Below are 12,500 nucleotides of genomic sequence, written 5' to 3'. Positions count from 1 at the left end.
CCCATGTCAGGCCGCTCTTCTTCCGTGCTCGCGCTCCCAAGGCTGGCAGGCTCCATCTCAGCATTACACACTCTGTGGAGACACACACACACACACACACACACACACACAATCTCAACATCACACAGTCTGCCAGGAACATCAGATGACTGATAAGGAGGAGATGTTTCTTAAGAAGTTTCTTCCGCAATCAACGTGATGTACGGTTATCTAATCTACATGTTTTTGAACTGCCATTCTAAAATAAAATAAAAAAAAGTCTTAAGAAGGATTTTCTACCCGAAACATTACGTGATAAAAAATTAAAAAGAAGGAGCAGAAAAATCTGACTCTTTTCCTTTTTATCTCGTCATTTGGTTGTTCTGCTCCCAGGTAAGATGTTTTTTTTTGGATGTGCAGGCTTTAACCTATTCCTATGAGCTGCTATGCCCCTTTAGGGGACTAGAAGTAGCAGCCATGGCCTATTGCAGTGGTTCTTAACCTTTTTTTTCTTAACGCACCCCCTTACCTGTGCCCAAGACAAGTCGCGCACCCCCAACTCAAGCGTCTACACGTACATACACACTAAAAATTATTTTAGTGATTAATTACGATGATTCTTGCTTGAGACATTAATCAATACCTTATGCCTTTACATGGGGACCAAAACATGTTTCAATTTGGTTTAGATTTGGCCTAATTATAATGTTCGCTTGCAGAATTTTGGTCACAACCGCAACACAAACAAAATTCCGCACACCCCCTGAAATCTCTGGTGCACCCCCAGGGGGTGCCCGCACCCCAGGTTAAGAACCACTGGCCTATTGGATATGGAGTTGGGAAGTGGATCACAGGGTTGCAAGTTCAAATCCCACCCTTACCTCTCCCTACAACTCAATTCATGCCTGAAGTGCCCTTGAGCAAGGTGTCTAACCCCACATTGCTCCAGGGACTGTAAACAATACCCTGTACCTAAATAACTGTAAGTCGCTTTGGATTAAAAAAAATGTCAGGTATTTGTAATGTAATGTAGAAGGGGTTCAGAATGAAAGTCAGTTCAATAAGGAAAATGTAAAAAGTCGTGCCCGGTGTGGAGACTAGTTTAACGTATCACACTGTTGAAATGGTGTGACGCTTTTTGACAATTTGTCTAGGTACCATGGGCCCAGGCATGGCCGGATTATCCATAAGGGCCAGTGGCATTTCAAACTGTTTGGGGGCACCTGCTATTGCACTGTATGGCCACACCTGTTAGGTATAGTACCCATGGGCACCACAGGCCCTCCTGTATTGTTGTGATGGGCGTTACTATGAACTTGGCAGGTCATATGGGGCCCCGTCAGTAGTTTGCCCTGTGTGCTATTGCAACTGGTACCATATTGAAAATCGTTGGTAACATCACGACCAGAACTCGTTGACCTGTCCAACCATAGACAGACGCTTCACCATAGCAAAAAAAACGGGTCGCCACTGAGCAATGACTCCAGCTATAGGCCTACGACACTTGGGCTGTTGGGCATGGGTTGCGACACCCAGGGAAGATTAATCCTGGTGCGTATATTTAGTCAATGTAAACACACAATGATATGACCAGCTCAACACTGCAGAAGACTACAGCGGTGGTGCAGACGCAGAATGAGTTTGTATCATAACTTACACAAACCTGACAATATCGATTGAATTGCTGATATCGCACAATCACCCCATTACTATGCACTGTTGATCAAAATGCACCACCAAAGCAATTCACAAGATCCGTGCACTCTCCTAGAAGTGCGCTATCGCAAGGCACACCTTTGTTTGTACTATAGCAGGTCAAGAACACGGATTTGAAACGAATGAATGAAATCATTGCAGTGCAGAGAAAGCCGGAGGGTCTATGGCAAAGTTAATAACCCGATCACCTGCCTAAGATTTGAGAAGCCGCCTGGCTTCAGTTGATCTGACCCATAAACAGGCTACTGAACATTCATGACAGCTGACGTTGCAGTCGGATTTGAAATCACCCCTCCCGCAAATCCCCTCTCTGCAACAAGCCGTGGTATGTCTGAAGACTTCAGCGGAATTATCTACAGCAATTCATTCGGATGCTAATTTGTCAAAGTTAGCGAGCTAGCAACAGATAGCTTGCGACAGCTCGGTTGGGCTAGCTGCATTCTTGAAGCTTTTAATTAGCTTGCTAGGTTAACACAGTCGGATAGGAAACTAGCGTGCAAAACAGAGATCTAACGCCAGTCACAAAGAAAGTATTTGACGGTGTTGGACTTACAGTCATGTTTTGAGAGGGTCCCATATCAGTTACAGCCTACGAACCATGACAACTCACTTTATCCACCGGTTGTGCCGCTAGCTACTCAGAAGGAAACACGAAAACAAATTTAGCACCCGGACTGACACATCCGGAATCCCCCTAGTGACAGTTCACGCTGTCCAATCAGAACCGAGCTGGTGAGTGTAACAGCCAATCAACATAGGGAGGAGTGTGTATATCCCACCTCCATTTTGTATCTCACTAGGGACATTTTTAAACGGAGCTATCAGTTTTCAGTTATAAACAACGATGAAGCGGAGTATTTTTGAAATACATTCAATAGATGATTTAGGAGCAAACTGGCAAACAGTATGCACATTGCACTTCACTACTTGTCAAATAAACCACGGATAAAAGAAAGTAAAAGAGATTAAATGTATTAGAAAATACTGCTCTGCGTAAATGTGTGCAGCATTGATTATCCTGAACGTACAGTAGGGAACTATCCCAAGCCTGTCTGGTACGCTTTGTCAATCACAGCAGAGCCATACAGATAACAGAGTCAGTCGATCTCCGCTGTGCCCTAGGGCCGACTTCCTCATTAGCAAAATTAGCTGGTTTAGCTTCTCAGTACTGCTCCGCGTTGCGAATGTTAGTTCCTAGCAGTGGGCGTAGCACATAGCAAATGCAATGCAGGGAATATGACAAGACTTGCTGTTCATAGTAATAAATTCAGATAAACATCACAGATGGTAAACTGTTGTGATTATCACCACCGAGACAGTTGCTGGTTTACATATTTGTGGTGATTACCCCGCAGTATAGTTCGTTAGTCCTTATTTTTGGCTGTTAATGTAGTGGTTCTATGTTGAGTCTATGGAAAGACAGCCACTTTAGGAACACCCTTATCTCGCTGAAAGGCGGAGCTGCCATTTAATTCCTGGTCCTCCAATTGCGTAACTCTCCCCTCTGTATGGCTCTGAATCACAGTTGTAGGCGCACTCAACTGCAGAAATGGAGAAGATCAGCGCTTTGCACTCTGATAAAGCCGAAGATGTGGCCACCTCATCCAGCTTTCGCCAATTCAAAATAGAGCATTTCCATCTCGACCTAAATGTGGATTTCGATAAGAAAACCATATCAGGGACGGAGACCCTGAAGCTGAAGTGCATTGAAGACGAGCAAAGCGAGGTGCGTTTGGACATCCACCCCTCTCTGAGCTTCCAAGGGGTAACCTTCTCCCCGGGCTGGGATGATACCGATTGGAAGAAAGTTGAATTCCTTACCAGGGATTTCACAAGATACGGTACCACTCTGGTCGTCAAATTTCCCTCTCCCTGGAAAACTGATGACCGACTCCAGCTAGCCATCAAGTACACCGCCACCGATGGCCCAGGGGTAAGATTATGCACCTTGGTCTCCTGAACTCACTCTGAATTGTGATTTGTACACATGGACTGTTCATAATCCCATAACCTGACTCTATTACGGAGGGAATGCCATAATCTGTCAATGATGTGCATGTGATTGTGTCGCCACCGCTTTTGTGATTTTGCTGCCGAAACTGCCCACTCAGCAGAAAAGTCACGCTGTCTTTCCCTAACATTGCAGAAATGTTTTCACTTTCGACTGCTGTGATCGCCCTTCCTCATTGTGGAACTTGATCAATCCTGATCGTCCTTATGCGCTATAAACTACGCTCACCGTCCGCTGAGGCTCTCACCTGTCACCTTTTGAAGTTCCAGAATATACCCTGCAACCCTCTATAAAAGTCTTTCCAGCACAGAACGAAAACCTCACATATTGGAACTTTAATTGAACGAAAGGCATCACTCAAATCCTTAATCATAGACATCCACACACCAATCAACCTCAACGAACACCTTACCGGCGATAATATAGGCGGCCTAAGCACGCTCTGCCCAGTATGTCAGGTGCATCTGTGAGGTGTGCATGCCACATTGTGCACTCCGACCTGATCTGTGCTGTGGTGTGACCTTCAGCCCTTATGATCCAAATCCTTATTGACACGCTTTCATACACTAATAATCAAGCCTAATGATCACCTCCACATGCATTTTCCACATTATGCAGTTCGTGAGGTGTGGGTGATCAATGTGTTACCTGCCTGCATTAGCACCAAATTGTGTCTTTGTGTATACAGCCTAATTTTTTGCACTTAAATGTATGTGTATTGAGGGCAGAATATATGTGTCTAAATTACGCACGTATGTGTGGGTGGTGAGGCCCAATCTAAACCTTGCACCTACTTTGGGGCCCATCTAATGCGGACCTGCTTTAAGCGTATTGAGGGCCTAATTCCTCTAAATTAGGGGCCTAAATCTAGGGGCCTATCCAAATTGCGGATCTACTGCATGCGTATTGGAGGCCCATCTAAATTGCGCACTTACTGTATTGGGGTCCCATCTAAACTGTATTGGGCATATGTAAATGATATTACCCGTACATTCTAGATGTCGTGGCTAACCCCCAGTCTGACTAGCCAGAGGCGTCTGACGTTCCTCTACAGCCGGGGGGGGGCAGACTAAAACCTTTACATGACATAACATGACAGTGCATTACACTTAGCGCACCTGCTACTGTGTGTGTATTGGGTATGTAGATGTCGTGGCTGACCCCCGGCCAGACTAGCGAGAGGCGTCTCCCCTTCCTCTACACGTCCGGCTTCCCCGTCCTCAACCGCTCCCTCTTCCCCGGCTACCACACGCCCATGACTAAGAGCCCCTACTCCGCCACCCTCCAGGTAACACGCTCTACCTCTCTCTCTGTCTCTCTCTGTCTCTCTCTGTCTCTCTCTCTCTCTCTCTCTCTCTCTCTCTCTCTCTCTCTCTCTCTTGCCCCCTCTCCTCTGCTGTTCAGGTGTGCTGGTTGTCCCCAGAGCAGACGGCTGGGAAGCTCCATCCCTACGTCTTCACGCAGGGCCAGGCGGTGCTCAACCGATCCCTGTTCCCCTGCTTCGACACGCCAGCCGTCAAGAGCACCTACTCGGCCGCCGTCAAGGTCTGGGAAGCGTTTGTGCGTGTGTGTGTGTGTGTGTGTGTGTGTGTGTGTGTGTGTGTGTGTGTGTGTGTGTGTGTGTGTGTGTGTGTGTGTGTGTGTGTGTGTGTGTGTGTGTACTCATTCCAGGTCCTGATGCTGGACACACGCGTGGCCTGGCTGCAGCACATCAGAAGTCTCTACTGAGTACCATCTCAATGCATTACCCAGTCTATCAGTAGAAGTGTGTGTATACTGTACATGGAGTCTAGCAATAGGTGTGTGTGTTTGTGTGTGTGTGTGTGTGTGTGTGTGTGTAGTGCATGTGTTTGTCAAAGTGATGTACTATAGAGCAAAGATATTGGTCTGGTGTAGAGAGTGCGTGTGTGTGTGTGTGTGTGTGTGTGTGTGTGTGTGTGTGTGTGTGTGTGTGTGTGTGTGTGTGTGTGTGTGTGTGTGTGTGTGTGTGTGTGCGCGCTGTGTAATGTGATGGACTTTGTACCTGGTGTTGCATTAGCTACCTGCTACCTGCTACCTGACGGCTACTGCAGGGACCTTTGACCCGTGTGTGTGTCTGTCTGTCTGTCTGTCTGTCTGTCTGTCTGCAAGCACTGTACCTTAAGTTTTCATGAGCGCCATCTAGTGGGATATATACACACACACATGCACACACACAGTAACAGACTCTTGTTTTGTTGTGTGTGTGTTTAAGGACTGAGGGCTTCACGGCGGTGTTGAGAGGTCCATATTTGCTCTGTTTCAGCTGTGATTGGTAGCATGCAAATATGGTCACGAAGATGTTTTGTTTATCCTTGAATGGTATTTCACTTGTTTACAAGAGTACTTAAGTGTGTAAGTCTTTTAAAATCTGCCAGCCTGTCAATAGCCTGTTTCGAAAATGTCTCGTACCTTTTAATGTTTATCTCTTGGGTCCAAAAAAATGAAGTGTGTGCGTGTGTGTGCGTGTGTGTGCGTGTGTGTGCGTGTGTGTGCGTGTGTGTGCGTGTGTGTGTGTGTGTGTGTGTGTGTGTGTGTGTCTAGGTGCCTGAGGGCTTCACGGCGGTGATGAGCGCTACGGAGTGGGAGCACAGGAAGTCTGATAACAGTTTCCTGTTCCGCATGAAGCAGCCAATCCCCTCCTACCTTGTGGCCCTCGCCGTGGGGGACCTGCAGTCGGCAGAGGTGGGGCCCAGGTGAGGTACACACACACACACACACACACACACACACACACACACACACACACACACACACACACACACACACACACACACACACACACACACTACCACCACTGTCTGACACGTGCAATCTGATGAGGTGGGACCCAGATGAAACACACACCCAGGTGAGGCACACACACACACATACACACATACACACATACACACACACACACACTCTACCACCACTTTCTGACACGTGCACTGCAATCTGATGAGGTGGGACCCAGATGAAACACACACCCAGGTGAGGCACGCACACACCCACCCACCCACACACACACACACACACACACACACACACACACACACACACACACACACACACACACACACACAAGCAAATATATCAGGGGTTACTCACAGCAGTGTTCTAGTGCCTTCATTACACACATGTGCTCTGTATGGGTCCAGGACGCATATGTGGACACTGGAGATGGAGCCATGTTCAGTATGTCAGTGTTAACGTTCACGTGTGTGCATGTGCAGGACGCGTGTGTGGGCTGAGCCGTGTCTGCTGGAGGCCGCCAGGGTGGAGTATGACGGTGTGATCGAGGAGTTTCTGACCGTCGGGGAGAAGCTGTTCGGACCCTACGTGTGGGGAAGGTGAGATCTCATTGGTCTTTCACTGGGGCCTATACTAAGAAGCTGGTTCAGGAGTAAAGAGTAAGAGTAAGAGTCATAAGAGTTCAGATGCAAAACCCCCTAAGTGCCTTTTCAGAAAATAATCTTAATTCATTTTTATTTAATACAAAGCTATCAAAATTGCATATTTTTTATTTTATTTATGTAACATAACTATTTATATGTATTATCAAGTACATGAATGTAAACCAAACCAACCACAGGGTTCTCTAAAAATATAGAAGTGCAGGTCTTCAGAAATGGAGTTAGGGGGTTTTGCATCTGAACTCTTCAATTTATTTGTCACATACAACCATAACATTGTGGGCTAGTTGCAGTGAAATGGCAGTTCTGTTTAACTCCATAGTGCAGAAAGACTAGCCTAACAAACAAACAAATAGAGTAGGGTAATTGTCCATAGCTGAGAAGGTGGAATCCCGTGTGGAGGCGTAGATCAACGCAGACAGCGAGCGACCGTAGACGTAGACTCCTAGGGGGGGAAGCGCTCTTCCGGGTTAGTAGAGTAGAGAAACTTAACTGGATTGGATGAGTTGCACTAGCAGGGTGACAAAAACGGCATCCTCGCACTTGCCGTTCAACAAGATGTACAAAGTCCCGCAAGTGATATCCACTGACATGGGAAGTGCTGTCGGATCCATTTCTTGCTCCAACGAGTCCCCTCCGGAATGCACGTATCATCTCCATAGTAATTCCGCTACCACTATCAACTGGACTGGACGGTGAAATGAAACTTCACCAGGAATTGACGCTGTAGACAGCACTTAAAAGTGCTTTCCATACACGCGGTCATGAATGTAACAAATTTACAAAATAAATATGGTCAAATTCCAGCAAAAAATAATGCTCGACCTTTAATGATCCTGTGTGTGTGAGGGTATGGAGAACCGTTGTTTCACCTTTGTGACCCTGTGTGTGTGTGTGTGTGTGATGTGTGTTTGTGATCGTGTTGTGTGTGTGAAGGTATGGAGAACCCGTGTTTCATCTTCGTGACCGTGTATGTGTGTGTGTGTGTATTTGTGTGTGTGTGTATGATGTGTGTTTGTGATCGTGTTGTGTGTGTGAAGGTATGGAGAACCCGTGTTTCATCTTCGTGACCGTGTGTGTGTGTGTGTGTGTGTGTGTGTATATGATGTGTGTTTGTGATCGTGTTGTGTGTGTGTGAAGGTATGGAAAACCCCAAGTTTCATCTTCGTGACCGTGTGTGTGTGTGTGTGTGTGTGTGTGTGTGTGTGTGTGTGTGTGTGTGTGTGTGTGTGTGTGTGTGTGTGTGTGTGTGTGTGTGTGATGTGTGATGTGTGATCGTGTGATCGTGTTGTGTGTGTGTGAAGGTATGGAGAACCCGTGTTTCATCTTCGTGACCGTGTGTGTGTGTGTGTGTGTGTGTGTGTGTGTGTGTGTATATATGATGTGTGTTTGTGATCGTGTTGTGTGTGTGAAGGTATGGAAAACCCCAAGTTTCATCTTTGTGACCGTGTGTGTGTGTGTGTGTGTGTGTGTGTATATATGATGTGTGTTTGTGATCGTGTTGTGTGTGTGAAGGTATGGAAAACCCCAAGTTTCATCTTTGTGACCGTGTGTGTGTGTGTGTGTGTGTGTGTGTGTGTGTGTGTGTTCAGGTATGATGTCCTCTTCATGCCCCCCTCGTTCCCGTTCGGCGGGATGGAGAACCCCTGTTTGACCTTTGTGACCCCGTGCCTCCTGGCGGGCGACCGCTCGCTGGCCGACGTCATTGTCCATGAGATCTGCCACAGCTGGTTTGGTAACCTGGTAACCAACGCCAACTGGGGGGACTTCTGGCTCAACGAGGGATTCACCATGTACGCACAGAGGAGGGTGTGCAGGGAGATCTATGGTAAGGTTGGTGGCCGTGTCCTAGTGTTTGAGGAGACGGGCTTTAGGTCAGAGGGTTGCCGGTTCGAATCCCACCCTTCCACTGCTATCTCACTTCATGGCTAAGATGCCCTTGAGCAAGCCACCTAACCCCACACTGCTCCAGGGATTGTAACCGATACCCTGTACTTAACACATTAAATGTAAGTGGCTTTGGATAATTGAAAAATGAGTCAGTGTACGTGTAATGTAATGTGTTGTAGAGTAGCCTGGTGGCCAGGAGAAATTGAGCAATGCAGCGACAAAAATTAAGGGGTGAAAAAATGATGGCTTTTTATTTGACCAATGTCCCAATAAAGTGCAGAAAACTATTTACAAAAAAGTAAGGAAGAAACAAAAAAACAAAAATACAAAAAGTAAGCTAACAAAACGGACAGAAAATTGTGGAGTCAAACATATGACTGAGAAAGCCACCAAAAAAGCCCAACATCTCAAATCAGGTGGGGTGACAGCACTCATGTGCTTCAGAAACAAAAATGTGCCTCCCGAGTAATTTGTAATAAATGGTGCACTGGGAATATCAAACCATATTTTTACAATTGCAATTATAAAGTGATGATGCGCAAGTTGAATTTGACCTTTTGCATGTGTCTGAGAACTGCCTCTTGTGCTAACTTGCGCTTGCACTTAAACTGTCGTCAGCTGTATGAGCGTTCCAAATGCCCTCTTTCAATTGGGTAATAGAATCGGACTTACATATGGTTTGTATAGAGTTATAATGTGAAAATGGTGTGATTTTAATTGTGTCATCCTCTGATTGGTCTTATATGCTAATGTTTTAATCAGAGAGACTGAATAAGATACTCCTAGAATCTCTGTTTTACATATTTTTCTGGGCAGTACATGTATTGCGGTTTAACACGGACTGCATGTCACGGTTCGGCATGTGTGTAAATTGTACGGTTTCGATATTCGGTGCGTATTGTCCCATCCCTAATGTTTAGATATACAAAGCGGATTCCAAAAAAGTTGGGACACTTTGTATTTTGTGAATAAAATCTAAATGCTGGCATTTTCAAACATCCAATATGTTAACAAGGTAGAACATTATGTACAGACAACATATCAGTTGTTAACGTCAAGTAGAATTATTGTTTTGAGGTAATTATGTGATCATTTAAAATTTCCCCCTTGCAACAAATCCCAAAAAAGTTGGGACAGGGCCAATAAAATGCTTTTTATATTGGATAAGACTAAACACAACACAAGGTATGAGACTGAACAGTTAAATACTTTGACTGATGGCATAATTTTATTCAAAAAATTGATATTTTGATGTGCGAGACATGATTTCAGTAGCTCAACTGATAGGTGTGTTCTTCAACTTGTTTACCTTTTTGTTATGCTTAATATGTGGCATATCCTGATGGCAAGAAAATAATTTTGTGACCTGTTTACTCTTATGATGGAACCACACTGTTGGAACATAGTAGAGATTGAAATTTGCCACCATTATGGGGCAATATCTGAAGACGGTGCTCCAAAATATAATGCCTTGGTGGCTATGTATGCTGTTTAAAGTCTGCATATATCATTCAGTATTCATTATAATGCTCTACATGAGTAAGAAGACCCTAACCAAGTCACCTCTGCACCCCCTTACCATCATACAGTATATGCTGTCTTTCAGACTGACCACTAAATCAAGCTGAAGTATTCCTTTTCTATATAACCTGGAGGGTGCATGACTCCATAATTTTCAAAATTGATTAAATATTTTCCATTCTGTAATCAGAGGACAGTTTCACATGTCTCCTAGGTCCATAGAATAAGCTTTTCCGCACGCAACACTATTTAATGTTTGCATCATGTGCATTAATCAAGTGTTGTTTTTATGATCATTTTTTCGAGAGCTGTCATTGTTGGAGTGTCATAGTTTGCTTATTGATCTTGAGTATGTCATGATCTTATAATTTGTGCAATGACTACACAGAACTCTATATTGCGGAAATAGGCCTTATATGCCTGCAATTTTGGTTATTCAATCTTTGTGTGTAATAGATAAGTAATTAGTCCCTCAAAATATTCGCTGCTGAATGCCACAGCCTCTATGTGATGGTATTATATTTGTGGAGTCACGTTGGCAGTCAATATAGTTCCTTTTAAAATATTCTTCCTTGTGTAATTTTTAGAATTATCCAACTATTACAACATGTTTTGGCCCTGTCCCAACTTTTTTGAGATTTGTTGCATGGGTCAAATTTTAAATGATCACATAATTACCTCAAAACAATTATTCTGCTCGACTTTAACAACTGATATGTTGTCTGTATATAATGCTCTACCTTATTAACATATTGGATGTTTTGAAAATGCCAGCATTTTGATTTTATTCACAAAATACAAAGTCTCCCAACTTTTTTGGAATCCGCTTGTATACTAACACCTGCATCAACAATTAAATTCTTCTCATTAGGCCACACCAATTTAATTTGTTGGTTCTCGGATTTTATCAGGAAAAAGTTGAAGCGAGAGGGCGAAAAATAATAATAAAAAAAAAAATAGTCGTGTGGTTATACCACCTGTATATCAGCCTCACATGGACCTCCAAAGGAAGGTGCAAGACAGGCAAACACCTGGACATGGAGAAGGACAGTGTAGAAGGGAATTAAGGCAGCCAAATAGACCAGGCACAAAATTAGCTCACAGGGCAATTATTATATTAATCTATACTAATTTTTTCTTTTTTAAAACTGCTATCCCACTCCACTAATTCCACTAAGAGCAATACTGTGTTTCACCGCTGCTACTGCTAACCCACAGGGGCTTCAACTTGCCATTGCATGTTTGTCTGTAAATGTTTGAATGTAACACGTTTCCTGATTCGCTAGTCGTAATCGGCATGTTGAAAGGAGTGGTTTTATTGGTTCTCTACGTCACATGACCTCCAACTACTAAAGAGACACCTCCCCGTTCATGAAAACATGCAGTCTTCGTTTTTTTTAGCGATTTCATTTTTTGGGGTATTGAAACTGATTTTTTTTTTTTCCATTTTGTTACGAAATACAAGAGGCGAATCCGAGAACCAACAAATTAAATTGGTGTGGCCTTATGATTCTACTTCCTGTGTGTGTGTGTGTGTGTGTGTGTGTGTGTGTGTGTGTGTGTGTGTGTGTGTGTGTGTGTGTGTGTGTGTGTGTGTGTGTGTGTGTGTGTGTGTGTGTGTGTGTGTGTCAGGTGAGGCCTACACATGTCTGGAGGCTGCCACTGGTCGAGCTCTTCTGAAGCAGCACATGGACAACACAGGACAGGACCACCCACTCAACAAGCTACGCGTAGAGATCAAACCAGGTACACACACACACACACACACACACACACACACACGTGTATGTAGGACCTACATTGTTGGTATAGTGGTCAACTATAAGGCTCAAGGTTCAAGACTGTAGTGTGTGTGTGTGTGTGTGTGTGTGTGTGTGTGTGTGTGTGTGTGTGTGTGTGTGTGTGTGTGTGTGTGTGTGTGTGTTGTATAGGTGTAGACCCAGATGACACCTACAATGAGACTCCATATG

At 44.5% G+C, this 12,500-nt stretch overlaps 2 protein-coding genes across 3 annotated transcripts in view; one reads left to right on the top strand and one right to left on the bottom strand.

Annotated features, from left to right (window-relative positions):
- mon1bb (MON1 secretory trafficking family member Bb) overlaps nt 1-2,352 on the bottom strand; it is a 13,428-nt gene extending 11,076 nt beyond the window's left edge. Inside the window, exons 1-2 of the mRNA XM_063216014.1 lie at nt 2,249-2,352; nt 1-72 (exon numbers count right to left, since the gene is read on the bottom strand). The exon at nt 1-72 is cut by the window's left edge and continues 32 nt beyond it. Of these exons, the coding sequence (XP_063072084.1) occupies nt 1-56 (56 nt within the window). The 5' untranslated portion in view covers nt 57-72; nt 2,249-2,352. The remainder of the gene's footprint in view (nt 73-2,248) is intronic.
- Nucleotides 2,353-3,218: 866 nt separating this feature from the next.
- The window catches only part of rnpep (arginyl aminopeptidase (aminopeptidase B)), a 12,373-nt gene continuing 3,091 nt past the window's right edge, over nt 3,219-12,500 (top strand). The window contains exons 1-7 of one of the 2 annotated variants that reach the window (XM_063216009.1): nt 3,219-3,628; nt 5,111-5,251; nt 6,269-6,420; nt 6,940-7,056; nt 8,712-8,947; nt 12,163-12,276; nt 12,462-12,500. The exon at nt 12,462-12,500 is cut by the window's right edge and continues 74 nt beyond it. In XM_063216009.1, the coding sequence (XP_063072079.1) occupies nt 3,245-3,628; nt 5,111-5,251; nt 6,269-6,420; nt 6,940-7,056; nt 8,712-8,947; nt 12,163-12,276; nt 12,462-12,500 (1,183 nt within the window). In that variant the 5' untranslated portion in view covers nt 3,219-3,244. Of the gene's footprint in view, nt 3,629-4,853; nt 4,995-5,110; nt 5,252-6,268; nt 6,421-6,939; nt 7,057-8,711; nt 8,948-12,162; nt 12,277-12,461 lie in introns of both variants that reach the window. The other variant, XM_063216010.1, reaches the window with a different exon arrangement.

The sequence above is a fragment of the Engraulis encrasicolus genome, chromosome 14 (assembly GCF_034702125.1).
Source record: "Engraulis encrasicolus isolate BLACKSEA-1 chromosome 14, IST_EnEncr_1.0, whole genome shotgun sequence".
In the NCBI taxonomy this organism is placed as follows: Eukaryota; Metazoa; Chordata; class Actinopteri; order Clupeiformes; family Engraulidae; genus Engraulis; species Engraulis encrasicolus.
Note: the sequence above shows the minus strand (reverse complement) of the source record. Positions and strands in the feature narration are given on the sequence as shown.